General features: G+C 33.0%; 3 protein-coding genes across 4 annotated transcripts; 1 reads left to right on the forward strand and 2 right to left on the reverse strand.

Moving 5' to 3' along the window:
- Nucleotides 1-2,653: 2,653 nt before the first annotated feature.
- On the reverse strand, nucleotides 2,654-3,750 carry LOC105630842 (uncharacterized). Its single transcript, XM_012212824.4, has one exon. It carries the CDS (start codon nucleotides 3,632-3,634, stop codon nucleotides 2,894-2,896), a length of 741 nt encoding a protein of 246 aa, XP_012068214.1. The 5' UTR covers nucleotides 3,635-3,750; the 3' UTR covers nucleotides 2,654-2,893.
- A 1,929-nt stretch (nucleotides 3,751-5,679) lies between these two features.
- On the reverse strand, nucleotides 5,680-9,495 carry QQT1 (P-loop containing nucleoside triphosphate hydrolases superfamily protein). 2 transcript variants are annotated; one of them, XM_089726030.1, is made up of 11 exons: nucleotides 9,298-9,494; nucleotides 9,176-9,220; nucleotides 8,998-9,077; nucleotides 8,647-8,721; nucleotides 8,274-8,377; nucleotides 7,983-8,139; nucleotides 7,784-7,871; nucleotides 7,289-7,361; nucleotides 7,083-7,214; nucleotides 6,623-6,691; nucleotides 5,680-6,440 (listed from the first exon to the last, which is right to left on the reverse strand). In XM_089726030.1, exons 1-10 carry the CDS (start codon nucleotides 9,387-9,389, stop codon nucleotides 6,641-6,643), a joined length of 897 nt encoding a protein of 298 aa, XP_089582156.1. In that variant the 5' UTR covers nucleotides 9,390-9,494; the 3' UTR covers nucleotides 5,680-6,440; nucleotides 6,623-6,640. The 2 variants fall into 2 exon arrangements, with proteins under 2 accessions (XP_089582156.1, XP_012068213.2); XM_012212823.4 differs by lacking the exons at nucleotides 5,680-6,440; nucleotides 6,623-6,691 and having other exon boundaries at nucleotides 6,698-7,214; nucleotides 9,298-9,495.
- Nucleotides 9,496-11,791: 2,296 nt separating this feature from the next.
- LOC105630840 (LIM domain-containing protein WLIM1) lies at nucleotides 11,792-13,798 on the forward strand. Its single transcript, XM_012212821.4, has 5 exons — nucleotides 11,792-12,152; nucleotides 12,743-12,839; nucleotides 12,941-12,984; nucleotides 13,078-13,167; nucleotides 13,264-13,798. Exons 1-5 carry the CDS (start codon nucleotides 12,018-12,020, stop codon nucleotides 13,489-13,491), a joined length of 594 nt encoding a protein of 197 aa, XP_012068211.1. The 5' UTR covers nucleotides 11,792-12,017; the 3' UTR covers nucleotides 13,492-13,798.
- Nucleotides 13,799-13,818: the final 20 nt, after the last annotated feature.

Here is a 13,818-nt window from a genome sequence, read left to right on the forward strand (position 1 = left end):
ATTCAATTAATTCAATTGCTAATATTTTTTTGTCATTTTAAATTAAATAGTTACTTTTTACCGAACACTTTTAATTTAAATGCTATATAAATAGCTATCAGCTAAAAATTAATAATTACTAAAATAATTAATATTACCGAATAAATGAGCAGTGAAAAAAAATTGTAACTTATGAGTTAAGGAGGTAAGCAATTCGGATTAACTTGTTCATAAATAATTGACTGAAGCTCTGGGTTTAGATTTAAAATTGGTTAAGACCTACTCAATGGATAATGATGAACATGGGATGTAGAAAATTCCGTATAGGAAACTACTTATGAATGATAAGTGCATTCTCATCTCCTATTATAGTATATTTTATGATTGCTGTAAAGATCCCAAGCATGTTAGCATTGCTGGCTTACAAGATCGGTTGCTTTCGTGAACAAAAATGCACAACGTTGCCTGCAACATGCGTGGGAAAGATTTCTAGAAGCAAAATAATAGTAACTAGTTCGTTAAATCAAAATAAATGTTCCTCTTACAGTTGGCTTATAGAGACCATTCCTAAATTTATGTGGAAGCCACGTCAGGAAAGCTTTGCCCATAACCTATTAAATTAATGACTTACCCTTCCTCTAACATTGATGTATGGCTTTCAAGCGCACTCCACTCCTCTCTGTCTATTCTCTGCTATGGAATATAGAATAGACAACACAATTCAAGCGAATGAAATTTTTAGATCCCATTATTTACAACTTTAACTAGTTATTTTGACCCTCATTTATCGGGTCAAGGGGATTCTGGCTTTGCAATCTTTTCAAATCAGGAAAAATCTCTAAGTCAGAAGATACCATGTCCCTCGTTGCACGTCCATTACTTAAAACTTTCTTTGAACTGCGTTGGAGATAAGTTCTAGATTTGAATATTTGGCTTGCAATATTTTACATTTAACTTCGCTTAATAAAACCGTAACTCATCTCTAAGGAGTCTTATAGATTGTAGCTCAATTGACAACATAGGGTGTATATGTGGAAAAAGCTCTTAAATTCGATCCCGATAAACACACTTATAGGAAGAAATGAAGAATTTTAACTGTAACTAAACCCTTGCCGGATTATTTATTCATAGACAAAAAATGGACTCGAGAATGTCTAAATCAAAAGGGAAAAACCTATGTAAATCTACAAAGAATTAGAACTAATTTACAACAAAATAACAAAGTTGTTGACCCTAGAAACTTGACATAATTGTGGTGAACTGACTTTTAGGGTACATCTGTATTCATTTGAAAAGAAAAACGCTAAATGCAGAGTCTCTAGTTTCACATTTAGCACTGCTCTTTTACAAATAAAATGAGATTATCAATTTTAATTTTTTTTAAAGGTTAGTATATTAATTCAAGTCGATTAATTTTTTTTAAGGTTAGTCATCAAAATTTTAATAATGCTAGATCTCACAAATTTTTTTTTTCTCAATCAAATAGATTATTATTGTAAGTATTAAAATTAAACATCTCCAAACATATTTCAATAATGCTAGGATTACTTTATTTTTCTCAACAAATAAAATTAAAATTCCTATTTAATTTTTATTCTATTTCAATTAATGAATAATTTCATTCTTTTTCTTCAATCAATGAATATGTCATTTTTGTTATAGAATGCAGCCCTCAATTACTGTCGCAAAGACCGGAGGATGTGACTTGGGATATATTTATGAAGCTGCTATCTAGAAGGTCAAGTTGGATATATATACGTAAGAGTTTTCTTAATTAAGCAACATTAGCATGATCCTTTGATTATAATTCACAGTGTTTGATTGAACTTTCAAATAACACTAACTTACTTTCAGTTATTATTAGTTGATAATCACATCACATTTAATAATTTTCAACCCCAAAATCTGATCTTCTAGCACATTGTTTGGAAGCCCGACAATTAATGTACACTTCTGAATTATGAGGACGAAGGGGGTGAGAAGTTGCACATACTTCTTCTCTTTTTCCTCTTCAATAACACAAGTCATCATTAAACTGCAATGTCATACAGAAAATGTTTAATTTATTTTAGATTATTTTAATTTGTTTTAGATAATTTTAAAAATATTAATTGCTTCAATTACAATATAAAAAAAATTTAAAAGTTCCTAAAAATGAAAAAAAAAAAAAACAAATAGAATGTCATGTTAGCATTTCTAAATTAAATATTTGGTTCAGATTTACAGAGTATATAGATAGAATTTAATAAGTTTTGAAAATACCAATAAAAATCTTGGTTTTTGACAAATCCTTGATTATTTATTTTTTTAATATACAATTTTTAGTAATTGAGGCATATATTGAGTTGTTTATAAGCAGTTATTATTAATTAAATACTAAAATTACATAAAAATTAATTTGTAAAATATGATTTTATCAAATATTTAACTATTTATTTTTAAATTAATTTATAAGCTAAAAATATACTTTGGATTAAAAATTAAAAATAAATAGCCAAACCAAACATGATATCTCTAGTTTTTAGCTTGGATTGATATCAGATCAAAACTTGTACTTAAAAAACAAATCACAAACCTTGAATCCAACTCAAATTTCAAAGAACTCAAAAAATAAAAACCTTATTTTGCAGCAAGTACAATTAATTAATTATAAACATGAGATGGACACTCTTAATTTATATCTAATGCAACCATAATTTACATTTATCAACTTTTCAGAGAGATTAATACTAAAAAATACAAAACACGTCAAAGAGATTGAATTTTCAACCCCATATGGACATGTTAGTGTAGAGCAAGAGAAAATTTTTACATCTATTAACAAGAAAGCAGCAAAAAGAATCCTAATACCCAAAAGGGAAAAGGAACAAAGAAGTATACTTGATGAAGAAGATAAACAAAATGAATTCAATCTTCAAAAGCTATTTTGACGCCCATGATTCGATTTATCCTTCACATCCCCAACAACAGAATTGTTCATCTGGCTTCTTGGAGAAATCTCACTAAATCTTCTCAGGAGTTGCTTCTTGTTGTTATTTTTATTATTATTCTTGGTTGCTGTTCTTCTTGATGAAGAACTCAATGTAGGAACTAAATACCATCCAACAGAGGTGCATAATATTGCTACTGATCTTCCAAAGAAAGCCAAGAACAACAAAATCAAGATTATAAACACTGGCATATAATAATAAGGTCTTCTCCATTTGTTTAACTTGAAGTTCCATGTCAGCATCCTCTTCTTCTCCGTCGTCTTATTCTTTTCTATTTCTAATCTTGGTTGCTTTGTTTCTTGGTTTTCTGTCGTTCTTGATTTATCCAATACATGCGTTGTCTTTGGATCATCTTTTCTTTCATCTTTATCAGAACTGTGCCTGTTCGGATCTTTTAACTTAACTACAATCGGAACACAATCGTTGGAGCTGGAAAACGCGAAGCGAACAATCGAAATATCTTGAGGATCGACCTGAGAATAAATCTTTTGCCTTTTCTTTTCAAGATCAGCTAGAAGTGCAGAAAATTTATCGAGGCCGAGGGTTGAATACGGGTTCTTGCTATCTTTGCTGCTCTTTCTTGATCTTCTTGGAGTTGAACAAGGGCTATCATATTCGTCTTCTTGTTGATTATGAAAACTGCCACAAATAAATGGATTCAACATTTCTCATGTGATAATCGAGCTCTAGCTAGTGTTTTTCTGGTACAAGAGGAATTCGGTTTTTAATTCTTGTTGAGTTTGGAATGGAAAGAGAGGGGAGACCACATATATTTATTTAAGGCAGGCTAAAGAAGACCAGATCCAAGTTGTCCCAAGTCAAACAAAACGTTTTTAAAAAATTCACAATTAGAAATTTAAATTTAAAATTTATAGAAGCTTCTATGTAAATTTACGGTGTCGTTTGACTTCTTGAGGTTCTTGGAGAAGGGTTAACATTATATTATATAATATAGTTTTTTATGGTTACTTGGATAAGGAAGCTTGAATTATTAGTAATGGTGATGGCTATTTCGTGAAAATTAAAACAGAAGATTATGCAAGCTTTGATATTTTAGTGAGCATATCTTCTAGATGGACCATCCCAAATCCCTAATATATATTAATTAGGGTTAGTTGGCAAGAAGAGGAAATTTGAAGCTTAATTACATCATCATGCCCATATAACTTTTAGGTATATGCTATTATTAATCAGGGATTTGGGGATAGTTTTCTTTTCTTGCTTCAGCCCTAAATAGCAATGTGTATGTCTATTAGTGTGGAGTAATGAAAGCCATGGAAATATAAGAAGTTAACAGGATTTTGAAGATGAATTTTTCATTTTAAAAAATATCATACTGTCAATTGATTATTGGTTTAAAGTTTTAATTACTATATAATCAAGTTTATAAGTTCAAGATTTAGGATTGAAATTATAATAATAAGATTGAAACGAAAATCACTCTCAAAGTCAAAGAAGCACACTTATCCAAAAACTTAAAGATAGAAATGTTTACCAAAGAACATCAATCATGAATTAATTATTTAATGACTAATATTTATTTTTCTCTTACGTAAATTAAAAAAAAAAAATGATGTTTTAGCTTAGAGGTAACGATGCAGCTATTTGTATAATTTCGGATAAAAAATAAGAAAAAATGAAAGAAAACAAAAGATAAGACCAACTGTCGTGTTGGGAAATATCTATTTGGTACATTTTTTAATTCTTTTTTTGCCGTAGTCAATATTTGCTCCTACTCTCATTTTTTCTTATGTTGTCATCACAGGATAAGATGGGTGATGAGGAAAATTTTCATTAACCGGGGCAGTTATCTTTGCTGGAGATAATGATGTATTAATATTAATTGTGATGCAATTATAATTGGACTTGGCTTCCGGAGTTTTCTATTTGTATTATCTTAGAGCAGAAAACAAATGGCCCCTGAATGTGAAATATTATTAATGTAAGCATTAAGCAAGTGCTGACAAAACGATAAGGAGTATAGTCAAAATTACCTTCTTCTTTCTTTTTTTTTTTTTTTTTTTTTTTTTAACATTAGCTGTGTAATAATAATACGTTAAAAAGAAAGTATTAGTCTACGCCACTGGGAATAACAGTGTGCTGGGCTTTTATCTATTTCTGCGGGCCATGTTTTAGTTGTAAATCTTTTTCACAACTTTCTTGAAATGAGAATAGATCCAATTAAAAAAATTCTATCTACCATCATTTGTGTTTTTAATTGTTTTTTCCATTTTCAAACCCGTTCATAGTTATCTTTATGTAATATAAATTAGGTAAAAGAGAAGGGATTTATAAGAAAATAAAAAAAGAGGTGGCATATGATATCCTGATCTCTTGGACTGTTCAAACTTATCAAAACAAATTTTTTGCCCAGACAGGTTTCTTCTCGGCTGTTTCTCTAGAAGAAAAGGTCCACCAATCTTGAGGGGAAAGGAATCCACACGTTTGAATTACCAGAATTTATCAACTCTATGGAAAACATTTGAATCCTTGGAAAATTTGAACGTTTGATTAGTGAGGCGGCAGAATTTATCAAATCAAACAATTTCAATCATTAACGAAAGAAATAATCGCAGTGAAGAAATTCAAGTACATCACACATTTTTCTATTATTAATTTCAAATATAAACATATATTATGTAGCCTCCTAATTACTATATTTTAAGAAGGCTGTTCTTGTGAGTATTTAAACCTGCAAGCTCCAAGTCAATGACGCAACCAAACCATAACCATTGAATCAAGACTTTGACAAGAAATTTTCACAGTAAACAAACAGTATATATATCCATGTCAAATTGCTATGATTTTGCTTGCCAAATTTGTCACATGCCCACTCAAAATTTCTATGTTCTAGACTTAGAAATTTCTTACATCCAAGTTGAAGAAGACAGATTCTCAGTTACACGCCACCACAACTGACCTTGCTTACATGATGCAATAATGCACGCTTGGGAAATATCGACGAGACTACTTTCACATAAATGTTACTGCAATCAAAATCACAATCTCTAGCGATTCAAGTAAAATCAGACTGCAGTCATCTTTGGGCATTTGTAAAACAACATTGGTGCCCCAGGAGTCTTAATATATGTTGAGCTAAAAGTGTGCTTCCAAGTCATGCGTGCCATCTCCGGAAAGGTGAAGCGAGAAAATACTATTAGATCTTACACATATAACCAAATTCACGTGCACTAGATCGAATCATGGGTGTCGAGTTTTTAGTTCTATCACCAAAACCTCATCACAAGATGAACACTAGCAAGTTAGCACCTAAAATAATCTTTAGGCAAAAAGGAATACATAAACCTTCTTGACAAAATCAGAATTCTCCAATTGTTTCACTTTACAAATCAACAGAAAGATGAGTTCCCTGCTCTCACTTCATATATAGTATATCTCTCAAGAAGGCAGGCTGAGGGAAGAAGAGCCAACCCCATTAATGGGTGTTCTCTGTATCTTCTACATGTAAATCTACAAAACCAGTGGTAACCAGTTATTGTAAAAATCAGAAGATGAAAAACAATCTTTTAAGAACAAACAGTCAAAAGGCAACTAAAAGAGATTGAGGAATTAAATATGCATGTGCAAAGTGCTAAGTAGCATGAGAGAGCACGAGGAAAGATGTGCGCAACAAAGGCACACTACCATCTCACCTTATGCGGTTTGAGTTGTCAATCAACATTTTCATCATCTTTCATGTACTTCTCCTGCACTGCTGCAACTGTGGACAGCTTGGCTAAGGAAAACTCTTGACTCTATTGTACCAATCTATTAATTATAAGTGCTAATACACATTACAGCAGCTCATGTCATCCAAATGAGATATGAAAAAATCTTTAATAACTCTTAACATATGCACGCAACTATATGCATAAGTGAACATGTCATGTTTTCTTTTTCTTTTTCTTTCTTTTTTTTTTTTTGAGCAAAGTAATTTGATGAAAAATTGTCCCTTCTCATTTTGCAGAAAGAAGTTGAAAACAAGCAAAAAAGGAGTTGTATGCAAGAGTTGCAAGTATGCCTTGATGCAAGTAATGAGAAATTTGTCAAGTCATATTCTGCATTTCAGGCAAACTGATAAAAAAGATAAAAAGTTAAAACACAATAAGGATATCTGTAATAATCCCAATCAACCGGACGAACAGCTATCTTGCTGAATTCAACTGCACTGGCATCTATGCCAGAAAAAATGTACCCGTTGCTCTTGTCAATCAATTTCACAAGATTTCCTACACTCTCTTTATCCTGAAAAGGAGCATTTAACTAAGAATACATCTAGACTTATTTGATAAAACTTAAAAAAATAGAAAGTTTCATGCCTGGATATCTAAGGTTGCAAAATCAACGAGACTGTAATCCTCTATCACCTCACAAAGCTCCTTTGTGAGCTTTCTGCAATGACAATCGTGAGCAGTTAAAATATAAAATTATAGGAAAGAATGAACAAATATTCTACACCTAAGAAAGAAAATTTAAAATATAATTAACTTTATTACTTGAGGAAAGTGTCTAAACAATAAACTTCAGGCACAAACACGGGCCTATCGGATCAATCATACCCTAGTCCTAATCCTAATACTAGCGAGACATTTGCATGAAGATGATTCTGCATTTGAAACTCTCTTTCTCCTTATTATATGCTACAAATTGACAATACATATGGAGCATTATGTACAAACATCTCAGCTGTGAAGGAATTGATCCTTGATTTATTTTGGATAATGCCACATGACCTTAGTAGCCAAAATGAGGTCACAACCACACCAGAGGTATAAGCCTGAAGAATTCATATTATTAATTTTACTAATAAATACCTGTATTTAGCAGACCGAGGATCCTGTGCAAGCTGGTGCTGCAAGTATGACAAGTCTTGCACGTCTGTATAGAAATCAAGGTTAAAAGCTGCAACACATCCAAATACAAACGTGATTAGCGAGGTATCACTTTAAAACATTTTGTTAAAATCTGATAGACCATGCAATGTACAAAAGAAAGAGAAAACAATAATGATACCTAATTTTCCATAGCTCTCAATTAGATCGATCTTGGATAAGACGTTGATGTGTGGGAGTTCCAGATGAAGCATAGTTGATAATGAGAGGAGCAATGCACTAACATATTTCCCAGGATCACTGCAGAGATGGGCATCAACTAAATGCACAGCAGTCAGCTGCATTATACAAGGAACCATTAACATACCCTCAGCAACAACATCAGAAACGAAAATCTAAAGTCACCTCAACTGTCCAAGGTTACAGTGAGGACTCAAGAGGTAAAATATTAATAATAAGGCTGTAATTTTACCCTAAGGTTCAACTTCTGAATGAGTTTCATTATAACATTCTTGGCATTTGAATGAAGAAAAAATAATTCCACCTGGCCAGGAAAATCAAAAAGTAGGTAGTGATCTGCAAAGTAATATAAAGTAGTTAGACAACCTGCAACACTGACTACTACCACACCTTATAAGAAGGCTGTAAGTACCCATTATCCTTCAGTGTGGACCATAAGAAATATCTTGAAAAGCTATAATCTTTTATTGGTTTGAAGAGACAAAAAATACAATGGAACAAAGCCCTACAGCTTTCCTAAGCTCCAAGACTGAAAAAACAGTACAACCAAAATAGAGCGGAAGCACAAGTAAAAAAGCATCAAAAAGTATCTCGTAATTACCAACCTTTCAACAGCGGTTGCAATTTAGATTCCAACCAATCGATATTCTTCTCTAAGTAATCCATGCAATACACGAGCCCTGCTTAACAAGAAGAAAAATATAGTTTGGAAAATGCAGGATTATCATATATAGTTCACTAACTTCAATGAGCATGTTTATAAATAATAATTAGTTCTTACATGAACTAAATTTATAAAACTGCAGAATTTGAACTAGTTTTATGATCCTAGAAACAAGATACACATGCAAATAGAGCTTTCTTAGTAACTTTTAGAAAATTCATACTAACATAATAGTGATAAGCCATTGGATACTAGCAACGTTAAGAAAGATAAAAAGGGGAAACGAACTCACCTCCATTTGGACCAAGAGAATGCTCCATCATTACATCACTTAATTTAATTAAATCTTCAATATTAACAGCACAGTCATATCTAAAAATTCATGTAAAGGAAACTTCAAATTAACCGATTTTTAGTATAACCAACCAAACTGTAAATCACCAACATTGCAAAACAATTTAAGAAGATACGGCAACGCATCATTTGCAGGATCCAAATTGATGACTGCAACCTTCCTGAATCGGATTAAAACGGTTAAATTTCCAATTATCAGTTATAATCAACTGAGCACATTAGCGGGCAGTGAAGTTACCTTCCGATAAGTCCAAGAAACTGAGACATGCCATTACAGTATGTTGTTTTTCCAGATCCAGGTGGACCTATCACCACTTGCCCAAACACCATCTTTACGTTTCTTCAATTCAGAAGAGAGGCTTTGTTTGGATTAATTTTCGCGTTAGTTTAGGGGTTTTGCTCTGCTGTTGGGGGGGGGGGGGGGGGGGGGGTTTAGAAGTTTCCGGCATAAGCAGGCTGTAGGCTTAATAAAATAAACTTTGGGCGTTATTGTAATTTCCGTCTATTTTTTCTTTTTAATTAGGAAAATTTTTAGACTCATCATTTAACTCCAGAGTTTTCAAGCATTTATCTAAAACCTACATTTGCGTTTTTGCTCCAAAAATCAGCGGAGATGCATGCAGTGAAACTTGACGTAGCCGGCGGCCGACTAGCCCCCATGTCGAAGGGAAACTGAAAATTTTCCTGGATTTGGATAAAAAAGAGAAGTACGCTCAACTGCTCAAGGTTTGACAAATAAGAAAGGAAAAAGTTACAAATTAATTATTTTAGTCTTAATTATAAATTTTGGGCGTTGATTCTTCAAAAATTTCTATTTCAGTGAATTCTAATAAAATCCTAAATTGGAGAAACGCATTAATCTAAAGCATTTCATATTTTATGGTGGCTCTGATTGCTTCAGCTTTGCCATTGAGTGGCTTCGATTCTGTTTAGGGTGCGCTGGCTACGCAAGGGTTTCTCTCTCTGATTTGCGATGAGAGGGATTTGATCGACCAGGTTGCATTTTCTTTCGCTAAGGGCAATTTTGTCCATCAAGTTTGACCCTAAACGCGTTGGACATGTCAAATCCGTCGCATGGAGGCCTTTCACTTCTTACTCAGCTATTTTTTAACATTAAGTGACGAGAACATAGAATGAAGAGACTAAATTTATAATTAAGTCATTATTTTATTACTTAATTCAGAATTCTTTTGCAACATCAAAAAGTTATCATGCCATTGTTAAAAATGGTAAAAAATGGAATGAAGATTTAATTTTAATAAAGTAATAATTCAGGAGTTGAAGCTTAATACTCTAATTAAGCCTTCATATCAACATAATTCGCTCTTCAATCCTCAATTAAATAGAAATTTAATTTAATAAATATAAAAATTAAATGACTCAATATTAATGAAAAATAACCAAAAGATTAAAAAAAATTAAAAATTAAAAATTAAAAATTGAGCATGTGTCCCTAAGCCAACCTGGTCCATGGATTAGATGAAGTGGTATTTCTCCCTTTTAATATTTGTTGCACATGGCCTAAGTTAAGAGATTATGATTAAACACGCCATATGGTGCTTTTGACGCGTATCACATGGAATGATGGATTGACGGGATGATCTTCACTGCTTAGAGGACCCAGAGCTTAAGAGGATCATCATGATTCATGAATCATTAGTGCATGTGATCGCACTCACCACTCCATTTGCTAACTGTTTTGGACCCAAAAGTTTAGTGTTTGGGCCCTATTTTATGACCCTAGCCCATTTTACCTTGCCAATACATTAATAGGTGATATTTTAGTAATTAAACACTCTTCTTTTACTTTGCGATAATTTTTATCGTTAGCATATTTATATCGAGATTAAATCGCATCTCTCAAATATCATAAAAGTGAATTTTCTGTATTATTACCAAAGTTAAATCATGATTGATGAAAAAAGAAAAAAAAAAACCATTACTACTAATAAGATTAACCCCATAGATGTTGAAATGCTCATATGCTATGATTTCTACCTTGCTACACTTTAAACATTCCCCTCTCTGCTTACACAAGAAGACAATATCATGTAAGGCAAAAAAAAAAAAAAAAAAAAGAATTCAGATGCAAGCAAATCCAGCTGGGTATTGGATGGTGAAGTGATGGGCATTTGAAATCCTTGGGGGCCTCCTCAAGCCCTCAAAAGCAAAGATTTTCCTTGCTGTATAATTTTACTCTCTCTTTTTCACCCTCCCTCTCTCTCTTTAACCCTTTCTTTAGGTAATAGTAGTGTTTATATCCATGGGAAAAATCATATCATACATGGATATTACGTCCCCGCCTTTTACTTTCAAATTCTTGCTGTGGAACTATTTGTGTGGCTCATATTTCTATGACAATGATACTCAAGATATTGCAAGAGAAAATGAGATGAAAATAGGCCAGGCCAGCTATTAATAATGATAATAACAGTAAGGATACTAATAAAGGTTAGCTCAGTGGGTTCCCATTACATAGGATAATGCATGTAAAACATTTTAAACTTGCAGATTAAGATCCTAACGAGTTAGGATAATCGCGATTAATCATATTAATCAAACCCAATAAAAGAAACTAGTGGACAAGACATTTCACCAGAAAAAGGATAAACATATCTTAGAAAAAAAAACTATCAGATCACCAACTGGAAATTACTGATCTATTTACAGCTATTTGCATAACAGGAAGCATAAAATATCTCAGGAGAAAAGGTAGTTAGGTGCTTCAAAGTTGGACAATATGATTACCTGTAGCCACTAACTTCAATTATACAATCTCTGCCTTTGGTCTCCTCAATCCCTTGCAGTCCACATTTCTCTATATCATCCCTCTTTCACTTATCTCTTTCTAATTCCTTCTCCTTCCCATTAGCTCCTCCTGTACTGCAAAAAGAAGGGAGAGAGTGAGAATATAGAAAAAAGTATATTTGCAGTATTCGCTAGGTGAGAGTTAAAGGCATGGCATTTGCAGGAACAACCCAGAAGTGCATGGCCTGTGACAAGACTGTGTATCTTGTTGATAAGTTAACAGCCGATAACCGTATCTATCATAAGGCCTGCTTTCGGTGCCATCACTGCAAAGGAACACTCAAGGTATGTACTGTATATTAGTCCTTTCTTTCTGTGGTTGTACAAGGAATTTGAAAAGTCAAGAACTAAAACTTGTTAGATCCATTTATAGCTTTATTTATGCTGCGTACTATTATCTGCAGAATTTAATACTACAAAACAGAAAAGGCATTTCAATGTAAATTAATTATAGAAAAAGAAAATCAGAAAGAGAGGACATTTCAATTATTGTTAGTACGTCTGAGTTCTGACCCCCCTCATCAGATCCTATAATGCAATAAGCTTCAAGCAACAGGATACCTTTTTCCAGTAGATGTAAATTATTCCAGAATTCTAAGATTGACCTTTGAAAAAGCAATCTGATTCGTTTCATCTGCTATGAATCTGGACTTATCCAACAATCTGCTCATATCTGCTGAGGAAGATTTAAGTCTTTCCTTCTTTGAGCTATAAAAGAATTGATGCTCCTGGTCAACTAAAGAATTGAGATTGCCTTAAAAATGTTTGAATGAGAAGTTAGGCATTAGAATTGTTCATGAAAGTGATAATGTATGAAATTTTACAAGGTTTTAGTTTTCATATGCAATTCTATTAACAGATTAATCTACTTGCAGCTGGGCAATTACAATTCCTTTGAAGGGGTACTGTATTGCAGACCGCATTTTGATCAACTCTTTAAGAGAACTGGCAGTCTAGAAAAAAGCTTTGAGGGTATCAACTATTAGATATTCTTCTAGAACTATGAATCACATTTTTTTTCATTTTCCTTCATGAGTCAAACTGATTTACTTCCATTTGAATATTTTCTGCAGGAACACCAAAAATTGTAAAACCCGATAAACCAGCTGATGGTGAGGTAATTATGAAATTTAGATGCTTAATTATGTGCTACAATGGCTACCAAATAAAATAGCTTTCAATATTCCTGTTTATGAATTGCTTTGAACAGAAACCTAGTGCTGCTAAAGTCTCGAGCATGTTTGGTGGAACCAGGGAGAAATGTTTTGGCTGTAAGAACACTGTCTATCCAACTGAAAAGGTAAAGATTACCACAAATTCCAAAGATCATGCCATCTACATTTAAGAAAGCAAAAAACAAAAAGCTTGACACAGAAAATGTTCTGTCTATTAAAAGGTTACGGTGAACGGAACTCCTTACCACAAGAGCTGCTTCAAATGCATCCATGGAGGGTGTGTAATCAGCCCATCCAACTACATTGCACATGAGGGTCGACTCTACTGCAAACACCACCACAACCAACTCATTAAGGAAAAGGGAAACTTAAGCCAACTTGAAGGTGATAATGAGAAGGATAGCGTGAATGAGAAAGCTAATGGAAGAGAAGCTGCTGCTGAATCATAATCCACCAAATGATTCAATACCTCCTTTACCCTGTTGTTGAGACCCTTCATGGTTTGCTTTTCCCTGCAGTCCAAATGGCTTTGTGCTTATAAGTACAAGAGATTCTTGATATATCTAATTGATAAGTGTGTGGGATTTTGTTTGTTGTATTTGGGTTTTGTTCTAAACTGTGGGTGCTCGAGTGAGATGCCAAGACCTATTTGATTCTCAGTATATGCATGTTGAGCTCCATTGATGTAATTTGTCAACTCTTATCCACTTTGAGTAGATGGTGATGATGACAAGCATTACTGTCTTTTACTTACAACTGGTTTTTGCTTTTTGAAA

The sequence above is a fragment of the Jatropha curcas genome, chromosome 9 (genome assembly GCF_041381405.1).
Source record: "Jatropha curcas cultivar XTBG-Jc1 chromosome 9, XTBG_Jcur_1.0, whole genome shotgun sequence".
In the NCBI taxonomy this organism is placed as follows: domain Eukaryota; kingdom Viridiplantae; phylum Streptophyta; class Magnoliopsida; order Malpighiales; family Euphorbiaceae; genus Jatropha; species Jatropha curcas.